Consider the following 21,305-nt stretch of genomic DNA (forward strand, 5'->3'; position numbering starts at 1 on the left):
CGGAAAAAAAAATCAGAACCATTTGGCTGTGTTACTGTGACTGAACCATGACGATCTGTTCCATCAGACCCCAAGCCCCCAAGGTTGCGATCATGTGGTGAAAACCCCCCAAGCTCATGACAGTACATTGCACTGATAGCCATTGTAACAATTTGACAGTGCAGTTGCAACTAGTGCTGTGTAAACCCACTACATGGTTGATACGGGGTTAAAACATTCTTTAAAACCACCAAACAAGATGTTTGAGGCATTTTGTCAGGAAGATAATAGTAAATGCAGACAGACAATCAGCCACCTGTGGGATAAGGTGTAATATAGCATCTCCAGTGAGACAGCCAATGGCAAGACCAATAGCAAACTGCAGTACTGGAGAGGTCATGGAGATGATTGTGGTCCCCGTGGAAGATTTACGGTAAGAGCACAGCAAGATGCTCGCTCCTGTGAACGAACAGCAGCAAACGACGACAACTGCTATTGTGCCATAGCCATATACTGTGGAAGGGATGAGAAAGATAAAGAAAAAGCTAAAGAGACATAGTGATGAATATATCAAGCAATGCACTTGATAAATCACATAATAGGCAATCTTAAGCTGAGTTTAGAACTGCAATGTCGTGCTGTGATTAGATTCTTAGTTTTATATATATGTCCTAAACCAGATGTACGCCTCCACATATTTACAGGATTGTTCCTCAACACAAACATTTATGTCAGTGTGCAATCTTACGTGTAACATGTACACAAGTAAATTCTGAGTCAGGTCAAAATCACTGCAATGTAATGACGCCGTGCATGATGTAAGCTTTCTTCAAACCATAGACTTCAGAATGCTCTGGTCAGGGAATGGCACTGTTTCAGGCTTTCAGAGTAAGAAACATGCATGGAGCTCTCTGCATGGCTTGTCGAAATGTAACAGGAAAATTTGCAAGGAATCCACATTTATGTGAAGTTGGTCGATCTTATACTTGCGCAAGAGGACCTGAAGAGTGAAAGACAGTGAAGGAAAGAAATATCCACAACAAGTGAATGGCAGTGCAGCAGAAAATAATTGTTCAGAGAAGGTGGACAACATAAACATTTTATAGGACAGTTACTCCTAACAGACGATCCGAAACTGTAAGAGTGACTTTTGTTCGCCCCACATAATCTCCTTTCTTCCTGCCCAAAAACTGGTGCCCAGGATAAACTGAGTAGACAACCTGAGGTCTCAGATTGCTCAAATATTTCTCCTTTTGATCTTTGTCTATATGCCAATGGAGTCTCCTATATGGGTTGGTGCTTCACTGTCAACGTGGTTGTGTTATGTGTTTAAGGTGAATGCTTTAAACCTTTGTTGAAATTATCTCTACAAATTCATTACTAATAGACTTGCTACTGTGTGGGATCACTCTCATTTCTCATCTTTATAACTGTGTGTGTGTTTGTGTGTTATTGTTTGTTATTTCCATTTGAGTCATATCACCAGAAGCCTCCCAGTTGAACCCCTCGGAATTACTTTAAACTTTCATAAAATAGTTCCCAGGTATCAAAATGAAGCTGCGTAAAATTTTAGGTCCATAGATGCGGTCAACTCCGAGATATTGAGGGTTGAAAATGTGGTTGTGGCCCTATTTTTATGGTCATTGCGAGCATCACAAAATGAACGGCTACTTTTAAACTCCCACAACTTTTTAAATATTAATGCTGGAGCCTTGAAATTTTCAGAGATTATTCTTCTATAACTCCTCTGTAAGAAACAAACATAAAACGGAGTATACCTCTTTTAAATTTTATGACCTGATCAGTTGAAATCCAGAAAAAAAAATGTTGGTTTTGAATGAAGACCCAACTTTGAGACCGCATATATTTTTATTGACCCATTCCAGAAGCTTGCATTTTTTTTCAGGTAATAACTGTATGGTTGTAGTATTCAAATACATGTTTACTTTTCTTTATCAGTCATATATAATACAGTCATGATCCCACAAAAATTGAAAATTTTCATTTTCCCCCGAAATTCAGGTGAGGATTGCAAATATGGTATATGACAAGGTATACCACTTCAAATTGTTCACCATTGGAAAAGCATATTTAAGTTTACAAAAGTGTCAAATCAAAGTGGTATAATGTTTCTATCAATATTTTAAAAATATTTGAATAATGATGTTTTGCCAGTGATGTGCGCATTGTGTGTGTTATTTAATGAACAGTCCTTTTATATGTAGTACATATGTGTAGTACATGTATATACAATGTACATACATATCATCTGCTATTAGGATACCATGAACACAATACTTTGAAATTTGAAATTTGAATTTATAATTCTTTGTTTCTCATTTGTAAATAGCAAGAGCTTTACTCATCTGGCTGGGGCTAAAAATAGAACTCAGGAATCGTGGCTGATCTGCTGATGTCAGCAGTGTATATAGTTACATTCAAGGGAGGACATTTGTTGGGTTCCTTTGGTCCATGTGATGAAAGTTATTGATGCTCCCCTAACGTCAACTGGGAGGCAGTACAAGCTCACACCTGACTTGGAAAACCAGATCAAGGACCTATTCAAATCATTTACGTTAAATGTTTTATTACATTGTTATTGCAGTATGTGATATATTTTTGTATTATTAATTTGAATCATAGAACGAATCATTCATGATTACCATGGTGCCCACACCATGCACACACTTCATGTATTCACAACTGTGTTAACAACAGTTGAAAAAAAAATAGCAAATATATTTTATAAATATATACCACTTTGATATTTGACACTTTTGTAAACTTGAATATGCTCTTTCCAATGGTGAACAATTTGAAGTGGTATACCTTGTCATATACCGTATTTGCAATCCTCACCTGAATTTTGGGGAAAAATGAAAATCTTCAATTTTTGAGGGATCATGACTGTATTATATATTACTGATTAAGAAAAGTAAACATGTATTTGAATACTACTATCATACAGTTATTACATGAAAAAAAATTCAAGCTTCTGAGATGGGTCAATAAAAATATATGGGGTCTCAAAGTTGGGTCTTCATACAAAACCAACATTTTTTTCTGGATTTCAACTGATCAGGTCATAAAATTTAATAGAGGTATACTCCGTTTTATGTTTCTTTCTTACAGAGGAGTTATAGAAGAATAATCTCTGAAAATTTCAAGGCTCTAGCATTAATATTTAGAAAGTTGTGGGAGTTTAAAAGTTGCCGTTCATTTTGTGATGCTCGCAACGACCATAAAAATAGGGCCACAACCACATTTTCAACCCTCAATATCTCAGAGTTGACCGCATCTATGGACCTAAAATTTTACACAGCTTCATTTTGATACCTGGGAACTATTTTATGAAAGTTTAAAGTAAATCTGAGGGGGGTCAACTGGGAACATTTTCTTAAATTTGGGGATTTCAGAGGGAATGACTCATTTGTGGGTTTTAGAAGGTGGAGCAAAGTCCTCCTTGGACTCAAAGTATTCACATTCGTTTTGGTGAAAGATCTCCACTCGTGGGCTAAGTTGTGAAGTTTCATAGTTCTCAGAGTTTTGTGCCGAGGGATCTTTTTTCAGGATCGTCACTGAGCCTCGGCCATCATATCACTGCAGTTCATTTGTAGTAATATTCCCAAGGATGGTGTTCAAAGATCGACGTAAGGTTCTTCTGTATCATTCCCTTTGCTCGAATTATAATCAATGGTACAATTTTGGTGCTCTTCAGCTTCCAAGAACTTTTTAATTCATTTTTGAAATCTTGGTATTTGGTCTCTTTTACTTTTGCATTGTTTAGGCCCAAAATCACGAGGTACTGACACTTTAATTAACACCTCAATTAGTAATGCCTTATTTTCTTTTTTGGACCTCAGTACTATATCCGGTCACAATGCTTTGTTTTCTTTGTTCACACTTGGTGGGATCATGATGTCGTAAGTGAGTGTTTCTTCCTTGTTTTCAATTATTGCTTTTGGTTCATGTTTCCATTGATTTTCTGTAACTGGGACATTGAATATTTTGCAGATGTACAATCGGATGACTCTGCATGCTTTGTTGCGCCTTTGTGTGTTCTGACACGAGTATTTTTACATTTGCGAGAGGTGGTGACTCGTGCTTGCTGTTTCTACCTTGCAGAACCTATACCTGTCCGATTGACTCTGTCCCGCCGGTGGGTTAGGGATACCTTCTCTGGTTTGCTGTTTTCATGTTTGCATACAAATTGGATTCTGCAGTCTGTTGAATTTTTCATGTACTCGAACAATTCTACAGTTAGTTGTCACTCTGTACATTTTGTTGGGTTCCACAGGCCATGACCTCCATCTAGTTTTGGCAGGTACATTGTTTGGATGCATTGAGTTTCCATTGCCTTCGTAATCAGTGTAATCAGTATTTGGAGGTTTGATCTTGTATGCCTGCATGCATTTTATCATTCTCGAATGTGGGACACCATCAAAAACATTTTTCTAATCTATCCAGGCTGTGGACAATCTGGTAATTCTCATGTTGCAGTTTTTGAGTATGGCCTTCTTTGGTAGTAGACAGTCTATTGTTCCATACTGTCCGCTCTTTATCCCTTCTGTTCGGACCTTCACTAAAATCTAATTCACATGTTCTTGTCCGAGTCCGTCCACAACTTTTTGAGATAACGTGCTATATATATCATCTTTGGCCCTATCTCTCAATGGTGAAAAATCACTTTTAAATTCTAGTATCCAGATCCAGATGCAGATTGTCACCAACATCTAATAAATTCATCCTTGTCACATACACTCCCAACCTGTCCACCAAGTTCTGGCGAAATCTGTCCATAACTTTTTGAGATATCCTGATCACAGATAAACAAACAGGTGAAAACACAACCTCCGTCCACCTTCGGTGGCAGAGGTAAATATATATGTATGTATGTATGTATGTATATATATGTATGTATATATATGTATGTATATATATATGTATGTATGTATGTATATATATATATATCATTGTGGGCCGGGGGTCAGGTGGGAAGACCACGAGGGGTGAAAGCTATCTCAGCTCCCACCAGACTTCCCAGAATTGTAGGCCATCTCACACGGATAAATCCGTGACGCGGTGGGTCCCTTAACTCACTGTGTATCCCAATAACTGAACTGCGTGACCTAGGGTCCTCCCGTCTATGGGTGAACTGGGTTACCAATTAATCACGTGATTTAATTACTTGTCAAAAATGAACACCCCCTCGGTGTTCACCCCGAACACTTATGCGTTGTCTGAACCGGATCACTTTACCAAATCAGATGCAGCCGAGCGACACTGCCAAGGATGTACCGGCTAAAAGGAACGGATCGTTGGGATTAAAATCCCGGCTCATCTAGGATTCAGACCATGCTGGACTAATGAAGGAAAAGACAAAAACGAGCAGGGAACATTTCTAATAATTATTTATTTACAAGCAGGCGAGGAAGGGTATGTGGTACAATCAATAGATTTATTGGGCTGTGCAAGCAGAGATAGGGAAGAAAGGTGTGGTGCGACAATAAGCAAGCAACTTATGAAAGCAAATGCAGAGCAGACCTAACCCGAAAATAATAATAACAATCTTCTGCAGGCTTACTTATATAGACAGTCGCCAGGACACACACGCACACGCACGCGCACAGACACAGAAAACCCGATGAAGAGGAATTGAACCAAGACAGGAGAGGAGTTGAGGCTATGGTCTATCGGTACCTTTGCATGCTTGCCCGAATGCGCCACCAATACTTTTGGGGGGGAGATGCTCTGTGGTGCAGTACTCCATGGCGTGATGTTGCCTTTCTATTATCTGCCTCAATTGAGGGATCGCTTGAGGATGGGAGCTCTGTGCTGTCGATGCTCATGTGGTGTTTGAGCGCCCTTTCTAAGGTGCTGTTTCTTCCGTCTCCTCGGTACGTGTTCCGTGCAGCGTGGGCGTCGTGTTGAGTGCGTTTCCTGTCCAGTGGGTGGAAATTACCACTGCGTGTGCATTTGGCAGGCTGTGTTTTCTATGGAGGGGTGTGGGTGTCATGCCTGCTTGGCCTTTGCTGAGGACCCATCTCATAGTGAAGGGCACACGTGGCTCAGATATACCTCAGGAATAATCAGAAAAGAAGAGTAGGAATGAAGTTAGAAATGAAATGAAGAAGAAATGATGTAAGCAAACATAGCTATGAGATCCTCGCAATGCACGCCCCTGTTGTCCGGCTAGACAAAAGGGAAGGGACTAACAACAGGCATATTAATGGAATAACTGTCTTGGAACCACTATCTGTTGGATGCATGCTGTTCCGAGAACCACAACAATGTATACGAGACTATATATATATATATATATATATATATATATATATATATATATGTATATATATATATGTATATATATATATGTATATGTATATATATGTATATATGTATATATATATATATGTATATATATGTATATATGTATATATATATATATGTATATATGTATATATGTATATATATATATATATATATATATATATATATATATATATATATATATATACATATATATACACATTAGTGGGGTAGGCTTACACATTGCAAGCAAAATGAACCATGCTTCATCCATAGGTACATAACAAATAGCAGCAGTTGCAGCATGACCTCCCATTGTCCACATTGTCTCGGGTCGCTCACCTGCAGTGAGCACAGGGCTGCACTTATTTCTGGATATATTTTCATTTACGGATGCTTTCTGTCAGTTTTGTGATTGTTCCCAGTGTATCGGCTTCGATGTCTGTCGGCATGCAAAATTTTAGCTTTCTGCGTCACCTGAAAGGTACCGAGCATTAATATTTTTTGTCAAGTGGAAAAGACTTGCAAAAAGTTGAGGAACATAGCTACATTTAATGCTTCAAACAAAATACTGCATATCGGATAACAAGATACCACTCTGAGATGCCTTTTAGCAGTGGCCAGTGGTTAGTGATCTCATAGTTGCATCATAAGGGAAGTATCATCTTCAATGCTCCACACTTTTCATGAGGAAGTACCAGAAAATTTCAGTGAAGGTGATGATGAAGATCATCCTTCTGAGATCTGCTTCAAAAATGTGATGGAGGAAGTTCAAAGAGGGCTAAGGAAAAGAGATATCTCCACACTCACCACAATATGGGAGAGATATACTCATTTTCTTGAAATGGATTTCAACATTTGCATTTAGATGGGTGGTCGATCACCTGGAGAGACTAAAGTTTAGAAACAAAATGAAGAGGTCCCTTGGTGGACAAGCTGACTTTGTGCAGTCCCTCATTCCACAGGAATCAATGCTAATTCTTCCCTGCAGGATCAGCTGATGTCCACAACTGTTGGGTTTTCATGGCATCACGGGGTGTGACACCACAAGCCAGTTTTCTGGAACCTCAAATAAGTCAGCTTGGAAGATCTTCTGGAAGGATCTCGACCTTCTTTCGCAGCTAAGGGTAGAACACACACCAGATGCACATGTGCTGGCCAGATATGAGGAGTTTGTATGTCTACTATATGAACCAGGAGACACAAAGTCAATTCACAATCTAAGATACACCTATGTAGTTACTAAAGGGCAAGTGCAGACTAGAAAATCTGCCACCAACCCATGATGTCCTACTTCTGCACATTCGCTGAACACACTGCCAAGCATTAGTGTGGCAGGACTCGAGGGTGTCAAATCTAGAACTTCCTAGTCCAGTAACATATGGTTGATACCTTAATCAAGACAAGCTACTGCCTCTACTGTTGACCAAATAAAGACTTTCTGTTGAGTTTGTGGACATCATGACTTGTGGATGTACACCATCTGGACATCAGTGTAGAATAGGACAATATTTTTGCAAGAGGATCAAACTAAAGTGTACAAAAGCTAGCAAATGTCATGAATCGTGCCAAAACCCCTACAACAATGGCTCTAATCATGACTAGCCTGATTAGCATAGTGACTAGCCTGATTAGCATAGTGACTAGCCTGATTAGCATAGTGACTAGCCTGATAGCCTCTGAAAGGCCAGAGCAGTTATGTTTTAGATTGTTGCATTGAACTCATTTGTGTTCATTTTGTATGGGAAATCCCTTGGCATAAAGTAAAAAAAAAAAAAATGACCGTTTTTACAGCCATTTTTCCCTGCTGTGCAGGGGTTTGGCTTTTTTTTCTTGAGGCAATGTTTTTTTTTTATGGCCGGATGCCCTTCCTGACACCAACCCTGGTCGCCTCTTACGACACACAGGGATATGGTACACCTATTCTAACCGGGGCATACACCGGGACCAGTACACTGGCACTCATTTCGCCGACCTCGGAAGGATGACAGGCTGAGTCAACCCCCTGGTGTTAATTCAGCAGCCAACGGGGCTTGAACTCAGGACCCTGGGATCCCAAGCCACCACCCTAACCACTAAGCCAACACCAGGCTTCCTTGGCATAAAGTAAACAATTTAAAGCCATATTAAACCCATATGTATGTATATGTATATGTCTATGCATAAAATATGTTACCATGTGTGCTGGCATAAGGAACATTACATTGTTATTGGGAAATTAAAAAATACAATTACTCTGGATTGAAATATAATGATTATGGTGTGCCCTTATAATTCCTCGTTTAAAAGGCACTTAATATCTGTTCCTAGGGTGGCAACAATGTTTTCCTGAACCAGGAAGGATGCCATATTTACCCCACATATGTTGCCAACTTGTAACAAAAATGTTACCCAACCCCATTTTCGAGGCCCCTTTTCAAGATGGCATTCAGAAAACTATGAGAAAGACTATGAGCAAAAGAAAACATAACAAGAAAGAGCAGTCAGAGATTGCAGACCCTCGCCAGGACTGGTTTTGTGTGGTGTTTGTGTACTGGTGTGTTACGTAATTATTAATAAGAGATATAACTAGAATTGCCCCTTTATAATTGCTGATGCACGTCAATCGATGAAGCGGTTCAAGAGAAATCATCTTTTAAAGATTTTCGTTCAATCCAATATGGCTGCCAGACCATGAAACCTATCAATTATTTGTGAACACCCTGGTATCCCCAAGGCTTGGGGAACATGTGTGTGAAGTTTCCACTCGATCTGTCCAGCTGTTCTGAAGAAGAACATTTTAAAAGGTTTTAGGGCGAATTCAATATGACCTGTGATGTCATAGTGTGGGAACATTTTGTTCCTCTTGGATGGTGGTCATACCCGTAAAGTTTTGCTTCGATATGTTCAGCCATTTCGGAGAAGATTTTAGAATGTTTTTTATTTTTTAATGTTGCTGCTGAACCACATGAGCGATTTCGTCATCAATTTTTTTTCTGCCAACCAATTCATCCCCAGTTGACCCTCAAAATTTTTCATTCTAATGGGATTGCATTCTATGTATGTAATTATGACGTCATAACGAAGGCACCTATATATCAAAAATCACCCTTATTCCCAGCATATAACATCCCAGCATGCTTAGGGTCATGTATATAAATGCTGTGCAGGCCTGGTTGCCTAGATTTATTACTCGCATGGCTGCAAGAGGAGACCTCAGTGAATGAAAGAGGGATGATTGTTGGGGTGCATTTGGCAGGAGCTTCAGTGACTAAGCTCAATTTGCTGATATTTCACAAGCAAAAGTGTCTCAGGTGATGTCGGCATGGAACTCAGAGGGAAAGACATCATCAGCAAAGGGCAACAGTGGGTGGAAGCGCATACTCCAGAATCGTGATATCTGTGCATTAATTTGAAGTGCAAAGCAAAGAAAGCAAACAACTACAGATCAATTGACTGTAAATTTCAACCTGGGGCGCAGACAGCCAGTTACATCATAAATGGTCTGCCAAGAACTCCACAGAGCGGGATACCATAACCTGGTTACAGTGCACAAACTGATCATTGCACCTGGCAATGCACATTTGCGAGTCCAGTGGTGCAAAGAGCACAGGTAATGGACTACTAAGCAGTGGAGAAATGTGATATGGTCAGATGAATCGTCCTTCACCATGTTCTTGACAAACAGATAGGTGCATATGTGGTGGAAACCTAAATAACTCTACAACCCTAAGTGCTTGGTTCCAACAGTGAAGGGTTATGGTGGTTTTGTAATGTTGTTGGAGGCATTTTCCTGGCATGATTTGGATGCAGCCGTTGCCTTAAAAGACAAGGTCAATGCCAATCGCTACTTAATGGTACTGAGTGATCAACTTCACCTCACCTCATGTTGCAGCATTTCTTTCCTGATGGGAGGAGTGTGTTCCAAGATGACAATGCCCCCATCCACAGAGCATTGTGGTCACCCAATGGTTTGATAAGCATGACACTGATGTTATCCATGTGTCCTGGTCTTCTCAGTCACCATGTCTAAACCCAATTGAGCATTTATGGGATATTCTGGAATGACGCCCGAGACAGCGTTTTCCATCTCCATCAAAGAGGTGTAAGTTGCTTGACGTTCTCATGGAAGAATGGTGCCGCATCTCTCCTGCAGAATTCCAGGCACTTGTGGACTCTATGCTTTGGTGCATACAGGTTGTGCTAGCCACACAGGGTGGCCCAATATCCTATTAAGTGACTTTACATTGGTGTTTCTATTTCCTTTGTCCACTATCTACTTGTGCATACTACATATTGGGATATGAGAAAGTTCTTGAAGGAAGATTTGAATCTGGTCACAAACGGTTAGGCTTTCACTGGTTCCATCAATTGTGTGCCAAAGACGAGGATCATAAAATCGAATTCTTTTCATGGAGTATGACGTGCGAGTGTAGGATAAGAACAAATTGTTGCAGTATCTGGTGCGATAAGTGTTTGTGTCGTGTATTGAGGTGAAGTAAGAGGAGAAAGTACAGGGAAGAAGATTATGGACATACTTGTACATGAATATCCCTGTGTGTGCAATTTGTTAATGTCATTAAGAGTCGGTGTGTTAAGTCTAACGAAAAGAGGTGCAGTGTCATCTTGAGGATGAGAAGGCACAAATGCTCAAGGTTCTTTTTTGATTGACAATGAGTGAATGAAGCTTATTGTTGCTGGTGCATGCCCATATCAATATTATGATAAACTAGTGCGTGCCCGTACATGCGTGGCCATACGTGCAAAAAAAAAAAAAAATTCAAACCGCGTGCCACAAATAGCGACCACACAGGCAATTCCTTCACTCTTGCATGCCCGTACATGCGTGGCCATACGTGCGTGGCCGCACGTGCAAAAAAAAAAATCTTACAAACAACCACACAGGCCGTTTATTCGCTCTCGTAAACGATGACTGGATTGGGGCATTGTGTTTATCTATAAATGCACATAAGAAATCGAGAAATTATTAGAATACAGTGAGTCATCACCATCCGGAAGTGGTGCGTGCCCGTATGGAATGTTCACATGCATTCCACGAATTATCGCTTTCATTGAAGTAACAACTGCTGTGATACTTATACACACACAGTTAATTAAAATCAAGTTTCCCTCCCTGTCTTTGCTTGCCATGACATTCGCTGCCATTGACCATTGCCACTCCTCTGCCACGGTAACTAAATGGCGCCCTTTCCCCATCGGCCACGCCTACGCAGCAACGTGTCCTGTCATTGGCTTAGTAAATAAATGGCTGCAGCAACGTGTCCTGTCATTGGTTTGGGAAACACTTGGGAAACAGCTGAAACGGATGAAGAAGAACAATATCAAACCTTGAAAAGGCACATACTCAGGTCCCCAGCGTCAATTGTGACGTCATATCAAACGAAGAAGAAAAATTGTGACGTCAATTGTGATGTCATAGCACCGTGTCCTGTCATTGGTTTGGTAAATAAATGGCCATAACTTGGGAAACACTTGTCCGATTAATATCAAACCTTGAAAAGTCACATCCACAGGGCCCCAGCAAGATACCTGGCAAGTTTCAATTAGATCGGACCAGTGGTTGTCGAGAAACAGCGGTCACACACACACACACACACACACACACACACACACACACACACACACACACACTGCTGGAATTATAGATAGACTAGCGATACCCGTGCACATGCACGGGATAGCAGTACAACATAGCTGGTAGCAGACGACAGACCGTACACGGGGAATGACAAAAATACGCATTGTGCAAAATGCAAGTGGTACTATGGAACGCCAAGACTTCCCAAACATTGTCGGCATGTCTGTTAAGTGCCACAGCAATTTCCTCGGGATCGTGTGACGGCGAGCCGAGTTTTTAGTGTGCAAGCTTGGTATTATAATAGAGATGAGGGAAGGTAAAACTGGAGCATTACAAACAGAAATTAAACTGATTGAGGGTAGAAATGAACGTATTCTAGATGAAACACCTGTGTTACGAGAAACCGTTTTCGTGATGAAGGAAATGTGGTCAGACCACGTGAGTTTATCATCAATGCATCAACGATGACTCCTAAAATTTAGCGGAGTAAACCTTATTAATGCAGATATTATCAATTTCAATAAGGTTTGTGCTGTTCTTCGATTTATTTGAATTGAAAATAGCATGTAGTTGGTTTAATTAAGGTTTAAAGAAAATTTGTTGGCTTTGAACCAGTAGGAAACCGTATTTAGTTTGGCGTTTTAGGTTCCACACTGTTTTGTCCTTCCCTTTCCACCTCTCTTGTCTCCTGCTTCTTTTGTTATACTGTCCATTCTGTGTGTTTGCTCTTATATGAGCCTCGACATTGCTTCAAAAAATAAATAAATAAGGTAATGACTCAGAAATCCTAATTTGAATTGGAGTGAAGTATATAATCGTGGTATCATCCACAAAAAACTATAAATTGTAAAAGGTGAGAGGAAGAAGAATGTAAGTCCATACAGGAGAAAAAGGAGAGGACCAAGGATGGAGCCCTGTGGAAACCATGCAATATGGCTTTCCACCTGCAATCACAGTTTATTAACAGTCGTAAATTGTAAATTGTTGACGTTTACTCAGATAAGGAGTGAATCATTGCAGAGCAATACCCCTGATACCATAAAATTTAAGCTTAGATAAGATAATGCGGCGGTCAGTTGTGTTGAAGGCTTTCAGCAGATCAATGAAAACGCTAGCGGTCGGCATTTTGTTACAACCCGCATTGGTGAGTTTATCAACTCATTGCACAAGAGCCATGTCAGTGGAATGTTTTATCTTATTTTTTTATACATAGAAAGTCAAGGCTTGTGGAAGACCGAAACCATAGAATGTATCGCTACGCAACATAACAAAAGGAATAGCATGAGAAGGGGGAAGCGCCAACAGCAGGGCAGAAGGAGAAAACAGATGGACAGAAACAAAAAGCAATGCAGGTAATGATGAGGGGTAGGGGAGGACAAGATGGATACAGAAGCAAAATTTTGGGAGGGGTGGGGGTGGTTTAACGGGTGCAGAAAAGATCATGATTTTTGGATGGGGGATGATTTGAGATGGTGGTCAGTAGCTGTCTTGAAGACCTTGAGGGAAGATTGACATTAGAGAGAGTGTGGAAGGTGGTTCCGCAGGTAGGAGAAAAGAGAAAAAAAATGAGTATAGGTGAGCAGTGGTTCTGGATTTTGGCAGTTTCACTGGAAGGGGGTTGTCGGTGGACCGCGTGCGTCCTGCAGAAACCTGGGGGTGGGGGGGGTAGACAAAGCACGGAAAGGGCAGAGGATGCAAGACCAGAAAGGTGGAAGAAGACAGAGAAACCACCGTCTTGCAGGGGATGGTGAAGTGACAGACCCAAAGACTCAGCATCATCACGAGAGGTTTCAGTGATATGGATAGCCTTTGTTTCTCCGGCATCAAGTTGAGTGATCAAGGTGTGAGGCAGGAGCACCAGCCCAGAATGGAGAGCAGTACTCCATAAAGCTGTGGATATAAACCTTGGAGGTAGATAGGAGCTCAGGTGTGCCAAGGAAGGACTTTGCATGATGGAAGATGCCCAGTCGGAATCTGGCTTTGGATGCCAACTTTGAAATGTGGCTTGCCCAAGAGAGATCATGGCTGAGAATGAGACCCAAGAGTTTGAGTGACTGAACTTCTTCAAGAAGGTTCTTGAGAAAGTATCTGGGAAGGTTTGCAATACGGTCCTTTTGGAGAGAAAGTGAGTGTGTGTGATTTCTCAGGGTGAAAAGACACATTCCAAGTGTTTGACCAGTTTGTGATAATTTTTTTTCAAGGTGTGATGAGGGAAGAGGCTGCTGCCTGTCTATCAGAAATATCTGAGATCTCATGGCGTAGGGTGGAGTCATCAGCAAAAAGACAAAGTGGATTTTCCAGATAGTCAGAAAGATCATTAATGGAGATTGTGAATAGGATGTGGCCTCGAACACTGCCTTGAGGTACTCCAGCCTTGACAGGGAGAGGAGAAAAAAAGGATTCCATTGATTGCCACATGTTGGCTATGAGAGTGGACAAAGTCAGCAAACCAAGAATGGAGTTGGCTTTGGATTCCATAGGCAGAGAGTTTGGAGAGCAAGTCAGGATGCCAGGCTGTATCGAAAGCTTGAGATATGTCCAAAGACACAGTCCTGATCTCATGTCTGATATTGAGGGCCTCCATCCATTGTTTGGTGAGTCGAAGCAGCATGTCCAAGGTAGAGTGACCAGGTCTGAATCCGAATTGATGATCTGAGATGAGGCTGTTGGAGAAAAAGAATGATTTTATGTCAGCTACGATGATGGATTCCATGACCTTGCTGATGATTTGAAGTAACATAATTGGTCTGTAGTGAAGAGGATCTGTTTTTGCACCTTTGTATGTAATTCTGTGATGTTGGCTGATTTCCAAGCAGTTTGAAGAAGATCTCGAGTAAACGACAGTGAAAATGGCAGAAATAGAGGATGTTCAAGAGCAGCAGAGTAGGTTTTTAGGACACGTGAGCTGATGCCGTCCGGTCCAGTTGCAGAGTCAGAGTTGAGGGTTGCCAGAAACTTGTCCGTCTTCTCAAGTGCAGAATACAGAGTCTGGGAGCAGTTGGGTACAATTGGAAAGGGTGGGTACAGAAAGAAAGGGGTGAGTGACACAAGATCTGGAAACAAACACAGAATTGAGGCATTTGGCCTTCTCCTGACCTTAGATGGCTGTGGTGCCATTTGACATGAGGGAAAGGATGGAAGGGGATCATACACCAGAGACCGACTTGACAAGGTGCCACCAGGTTTTAGAGGAGGGAGATATGTTTGAAAGTAAATTCTTGAGGTTGGACAGATATTATTTTATGGTTCTCCTAAGAGTAGACACACAATTATTGTGGGTTTTGTGAAATGATCTGAGGTTGCCTTCAGGTGGGTTTGCCTTCCCGGAGGAGAATGCAAGTTGGTTTAAGGCAACTGCCTCACCACAGGATTCAAAGTACCAAGAGTGGGAGGATGGGTAAGATAACTGAAGACGAGATGGAATGATTCTATGCATAAGAGAGAGCAGCTTTCTGTGGTTGAATTCCCAGGCTGAATTAATATCAGGGGTGACAGATATTGGAGACCAGTCCTGGTGTGATGGATGCTCGCAGTCCCTGCCAGTTTGCCTGAGTGAACTGTGAGACTCGCCGGCGCTGAGGCTGTTCTCTGACAATGGCCAGAGAGATGTTGACCTTCACAAGCACATAATCAGATGAGCCAATTGATGCAGAGGAAGAACAAGAAACATAGGTGGGGATGTTGTTCATCACCAAATCCAGAAAGGAGGATTTGCCATTGGGAGAAATCAGGGTGGGAAAGTTTACAGATTCATTTAGTCCCATGGAGCCACAGAAGTTTTTTTGTAGAAGTTCCATTGCTGGTGAAAGAGGTACCAACATCCAACCAATTGGCATGGTGACAATTGAAATCACTGTATATGAGATAGAATCACTGTATTATCCTCTTTATCTCTTTGCTGATGACTCCACCCTCTGCCGTACCATCTGTCATCCCTCAAACCGGCAAGCAGCAGCTTCTTCACCCTCTGCAAATCTGGATAAAATCACAAACTGGGCCAACACGTGGAAAATGTCTTTCAATCCAGACAAATCTCACACTCTCACTATGTCTCTCCGAAAGGACTGTTTGGAACCCCCCTCCCCCCCCCATCCACTTCCTCAACAATCCTCTGGAAGAAGTCCTTTCTTTCAAGCTACTGCATCTCACTATCTGCCATGACCTTTCCTGGGAAAGCCACATTTCCAACCTGGCCTCCAAAGACAATCGCCAACTGGGAATCCTCCATCGTGCAAAGTCCTTCCTCGGCCCACCTGAGCTCCTGACCACATGTAAAGCTTTCGTCTGCAGCCTGATGGGGTACTGCTCTCCCCTTTGAGCTGGTGCTCCTGCCTCCCACCTTTCTCGGCTTCACGCTGTGGAAACCAAGGCATTTAGGATCATTGGCATCTCCTGCAATGAGGCTGAGTCTTTGGGTCTCTCACTCTCACTCTCTCACTACAGGCAGGTTGCTGGTATTTCTGTCTTCTACCATCTCCTCTCCAGTCTTGCCCCCCCCCCCGCTCTGCTGTGTCTGCGATTTGTCCCCACCATATTTCCGCAGGGCGTTCAAGGTCCGCCAACAACCCCCTTCTGGTAAAACTACCAAAATCACGAATCACTGCTCACCTTCACTCTTTCATTCCTCTTTTTCCCCATCTTTTGAATGAACTCCCTCACTCTCTTCTTCCCTCCAGGCCTTAAAAACAGCTGTTCACCACCACCTCTTATCTTCCCCCATCCAAAACCTCGATCTTTTCTACCCCCGTTAATCCACCCCAACCCTACCTTCTTCAAATACCCTGGACTTCAAATTCCTTCAAATGGACAATGCAACCAGGACCGGGTTTGAGTGGGGGAGAAGTAGGGGGAATCTGAGAAGGGGCAGGACGAGGGTTGAGCAAATGGTGTTGATGGTACTGACATGGAGGGGTTTGACACCATGAATGCACATGAAGGGGAAATGATTGTTGTGTGTACACAACCTCTGCAAAATTGATGCCTGAGGATTCCCAGACTGGATAACCTGTGACGGACTTCATGAGTGGGGTGGTGGTGAGAATGTTTTTGGTTGAAGGCATGGAGGAAAGTTCTGCTGTAAGTGAGAGGATGGATGAACCAAGTGTTTCAGAGTGAGGAGGTTTTGGGAAATAAGCCTTGTTAAAAAGAAAAGGAAGAGATTTTGATGAAGAAGAATAAGAATGAAAGGGTTGTTTCTGATGGAGTACAGTCAAAGCAGACAAAGACAGACAGACAGACAGACAGACCGACAAAGACGGATAGAAAAGGCAGACATGATCGAGTACAGTCAAAGCAGACATACAGAAGGCATTTTGGAATAAATTTTGGAAGTGTTTTTTTTTTCATGTTATGAATATATTTAATTTTAAGGAAGAGAAACATTATTGAGGGAAGCTTCAGTTTTTAGGGTATTATAAAGAAGAAGGGATAGGGAAATGAGTAACTGAGCACGAAGATAAGAATTTAGGTTTTTTGTTTTCCAATGTTGGTTGTTGGTGTATTTTTTGGGGGGGGGGCGGGGGGGTGGTTTGAGTGAAGGAGAGATATGTGGTTGATATTTTTGAGGGAGGAGGGAAAATGGATTTTTCTGAGGGATCAGAAGCAACAATACCTGGGATAAAGGGGGCAAAACAAGTTAACAACACAAAAAAACGTAGGGGAATAACAAGTAAACGCACACTCGACTTTCATCAGAAGGCCCGACTTAACTTCTGATGCAAGTTAAACAATTGAACAAATAAGTATATGGTTTGTGACAGAAAAGTTGATGAAAAATGTGAATAGCAAAACAGGAACAACGAGAATAGCACTCAGTTGCACGCATACTTCTGCCAGGCCAGATCTGGATCCAGACCTGATCAGGATTGAATCGACATGTTCTTGTCACCTAACCAACACATCCACATAGTTTTGCCATAACTCAACCACAACTTTTTGAATTCTCATGCTATATATTGTTTTTGGCCCCATCTCTCAATAATGGTGAAAAATCACTTTTTAAAAATCAAAAAATTCTCTAATCCGGATTTGAATCTTCACCAAAATTGAATCGATACTTCCTTGTCACATACCAAATCTGTCCACCAGTTTCATCCGAATCTGTCCATTACTTTTTGAGATATAGTGATATTTATAGTTTTTGGCCCCATCAATGGTGAGGAACCACTTTAAAAATTCTACGATGTGGATCTGGATCTTCACCAAAATCTAATCATTTTGGCTGTGTCACACACTCCCAACCGAATCTGTCCACAACATTTTGAGATATCCTGTTCACAGACAAACAAACTGACAGGCAGACGGGTGAAAACATAATGTTGTCCACTTTCGGTGGCGGAGGTAAAAATAAAACGGTAAAACACAATGTATCTGGTCCGGGGAACTTAACCTAGGTTAACTGTTAAAAGCGAGAGCTGATCGGTCGTCTCCGTGCCCCGAACCCCGAACCGGAAACCTTTCCGGTTTAGATCTTGAGCTGAACTGTTGGTTATTCAGAAGGTGTAATTTAGAGATCAACTTGGAAAGACGGTTATGAGCAAGTCTTTCAAAGATTTTAGAAAAACAAGGAAAAATGGGGAATAGGTCTGGAATTGTGAATTTCCCATTTATCACCGATTTGAAAATGGGGATAACTTGTGTGACCTTAAGATTGAAGAGGTTAAGGAAAGCAAGATTGAATATAAAGACAAGAGATCAAGAAATACAGGAAATCACAGCTTGAACCACTGATAAATTGAAGTCCGTCAAACCTACGACAACTAGTGGTATTGTTTAGCTCTTTACGTGTTTAATAATTTCGTAATAATCTGTCGGTGTAAAGTAAAATGAAGAACCATCGGGTTTATGCAGATAATCAGTAAAAAATTTTGAGTTGGTGGAATATCATTGGCAAGAGAAAGGCCAATGTTAGTAAATAATATTTTATGGAATCAGAAATCTCTGTATAATTTGAGATAACCCATTGTCCATCCAAAAGTTTAGGATAATCATTCTTGTTCGTCTTACCTCTGATAATATTGATTTCACGCCATGTGTTTTGAGATTATTTTTATTCACAGCTAACCTTTTGGAATAAGTTTTTTTTCTTTTCTTTGAAGAACAGTATTTGTGTTAATTTGATAATTTTGGGCTGTGCAGAAAACGTTCATGGGGTTAGGTACCAACCAATCATGGGGTTAGGTCATACAACCTATTTTTGTAATTGCACAAATTTATTATTGAGTTGGATATCCAGGGTAGATTTATTTGGGGTTTGCTAAGTGTTTTGACGATAACAGATATCTACTAAGGAAAGCATAACAAATGAGAAATACACCGGGTACCCCTGCTCACTGGCATCGCGAGGGGAGGGCGGTGGGTGGCGAACGGGGCGGCGGATTTGTTTTGGTGCATCATCATCGATCACTATCGACACTTCTGAGGACAATTTTCCCGTGGGGGTGTGAAAGCACAAGCGCAGGGAGGGGTTGAACTGTGCAAATAGCCCTGCCCTCCGTTTGCTGATGAATGGATGTAGTCAACGATGTCTCAAAGAGAGGGGGTGGGCAAAAATGAGTGTTCGGCATGCTGGGAAACTAAACTCGAAGACGAGGTAGTGAGGAGTTGGCGTCTCATTCCAGTTCATCGTTCGTGTCTCATTCCTGTGTTCGTAGCTTGTTCCAGTTCGCCATTCTCATCTCATTCCTGTGTTCCCATATCATCAGAGGCGCACCAAGAGACTCGAGTATTAGGCACCCCAGGCGGACCCCTTCCTTTGGCACCCGCCCCCAAGATGAATAATTTAAAAATCAAATACACAGAAAACATTTCATGTGTGCTAGTAAAATTTCAAGCGAATTACAGTAGTGAACCTGTAGTTAGTCCGGCAGATATGTGAAAAAAATGTGCCTTTAGTGATACAAGCATGAAATTTGGCACAATGCTAGGGCAGTATCTTACAAAGATTTTTGGATACAGGGACATTCCAGATTCTTCCCAGAGCCAAAATGGCGGCCATTTTACAAAATAGCCGATTTTGTGTTGTACAAGGAGGATACATGTGGATACAACTATATTTAACAAGCATACCAGTGGTTTTATTTAACTAAATATAGATTCTAGCAAATAAGAAATAGCAAATAAAGGTGACAAAGCGTGAATAAACCATTTATTTGGTCATTTTTTGGTGCATTTTTGCACTTTTGGACGGTTTTCTACAACAAACTCTTCAAAAAACTGTTATCAAGCACCATGGAATGACTGTTGTTCATTTAACACTCTTGAACTCAGAGGAAGTGCTTCTGTTTGATCCTAAAATCAACTTACAGAGTCAAAATATACAGTGGAACCTCTAGATCCAGGTAACAGAGTCTACTATGATGCATGGATACATGTGTACATGTTACATAATTATCATCTGTGATCTCTCTTGTCCCAGTTCTACTCTCTTGTACACTCCCCACCACAGTGACATAGAGCTGTTCACTGGAGTGCAGCCTTGACACACTTGCACTGTCCTCTGCATCCCTTTTTGCAGCCACACCTTAGTAGTTGCCGACATGCCTCAGTTGCCTCTGGGAGGGTTGTCCAGTATATGTCCCAGCCATTATCGGTGTGAATCCACCCCCAGTCACTGGGCGATGGGAGCTCTGGTGTAGACACCATCATCTGGTCCCAACAGTAGCCGGCTTGGTAGGTAGCTCTCTTGATGTGCTGTTTCAGGGCTTCACGAGTTGGTGGGAGAGCATCCATTGATCTGCCATTCTGGGTGAACAGATACTTGCGACACTCATTGACATGTTCCTGGCTACTGGTGCGATCATAGAGCACAACAACAAAACGCTCCAGTGCATCCATGTGGTCATCTACGGCTGAAGGAGTTGGCGTGGCAGCCAAGGCACAGAATGCTGCAGTGACATCAGTGACCTCATCACAGGCTTTCCAGGTTTCCCATGCTTTTTTCTTCCCCCTGCCTCCGAAGATTGAAACGGTGTCGCATCCAGTGGAATGTCCCTATATCCAAAATGTTTCCTAAGGGTATGCTCTAACTGTGTACCAAATTTCATGCTTGTATCATCAAAGGCACAAAACTACCAGAATATTTCACATATCTGCCGGACTAAGTAAGCAAATTTGAAATAAGAAAATAGATTTTAATTGGTGCAAACCGCTTCAATATCTCTAACGTCCTTCCTTCAATCCGTCCGTCAAAGAAGAAGAAGAAGAAGAAGAAGAAGAAGAAGAAGAAGAAGAAGAAGAAGAATCCTTTGAGCACCATGTTTCATTCGATAGTAGTTTGTTGTATAGTTTTTCTTGTGTTATTGTTTATTTTCATCAGGACAGTAAGGTCACCCCGCCTGTTGGGGAAGTAACCGTCAGTCCCCCACGGGGCCATTTTTTAAGCGGTGTAGTTGCTTCACTGCACAACTTCCTTCCGACACGGTGTGATTTAATTTTTTTC

General features: G+C 41.6%; 1 protein-coding gene across 1 annotated transcript in view; it reads right to left on the reverse strand.

The window, feature by feature from the left end:
- Positions 1 to 21,305, reverse strand: part of LOC147026162 (zinc transporter ZIP4-like) — a 69,945-nt gene that overhangs the window by 35,703 nt on the left and 12,937 nt on the right. The window contains 1 exon segment of the mRNA XM_085883569.1: positions 296 to 492. Within this exon segment, the coding sequence (XP_085739695.1) occupies positions 296 to 492 (197 nt within the window).

Source organism: Eptatretus burgeri, chromosome 5, assembly GCF_056783735.1.
Source record: "Eptatretus burgeri isolate ZD-2024b chromosome 5, Ebu_testis_v1, whole genome shotgun sequence".
NCBI lineage: Eukaryota > Metazoa > Chordata > Myxini > Myxiniformes > Myxinidae > Eptatretus > Eptatretus burgeri.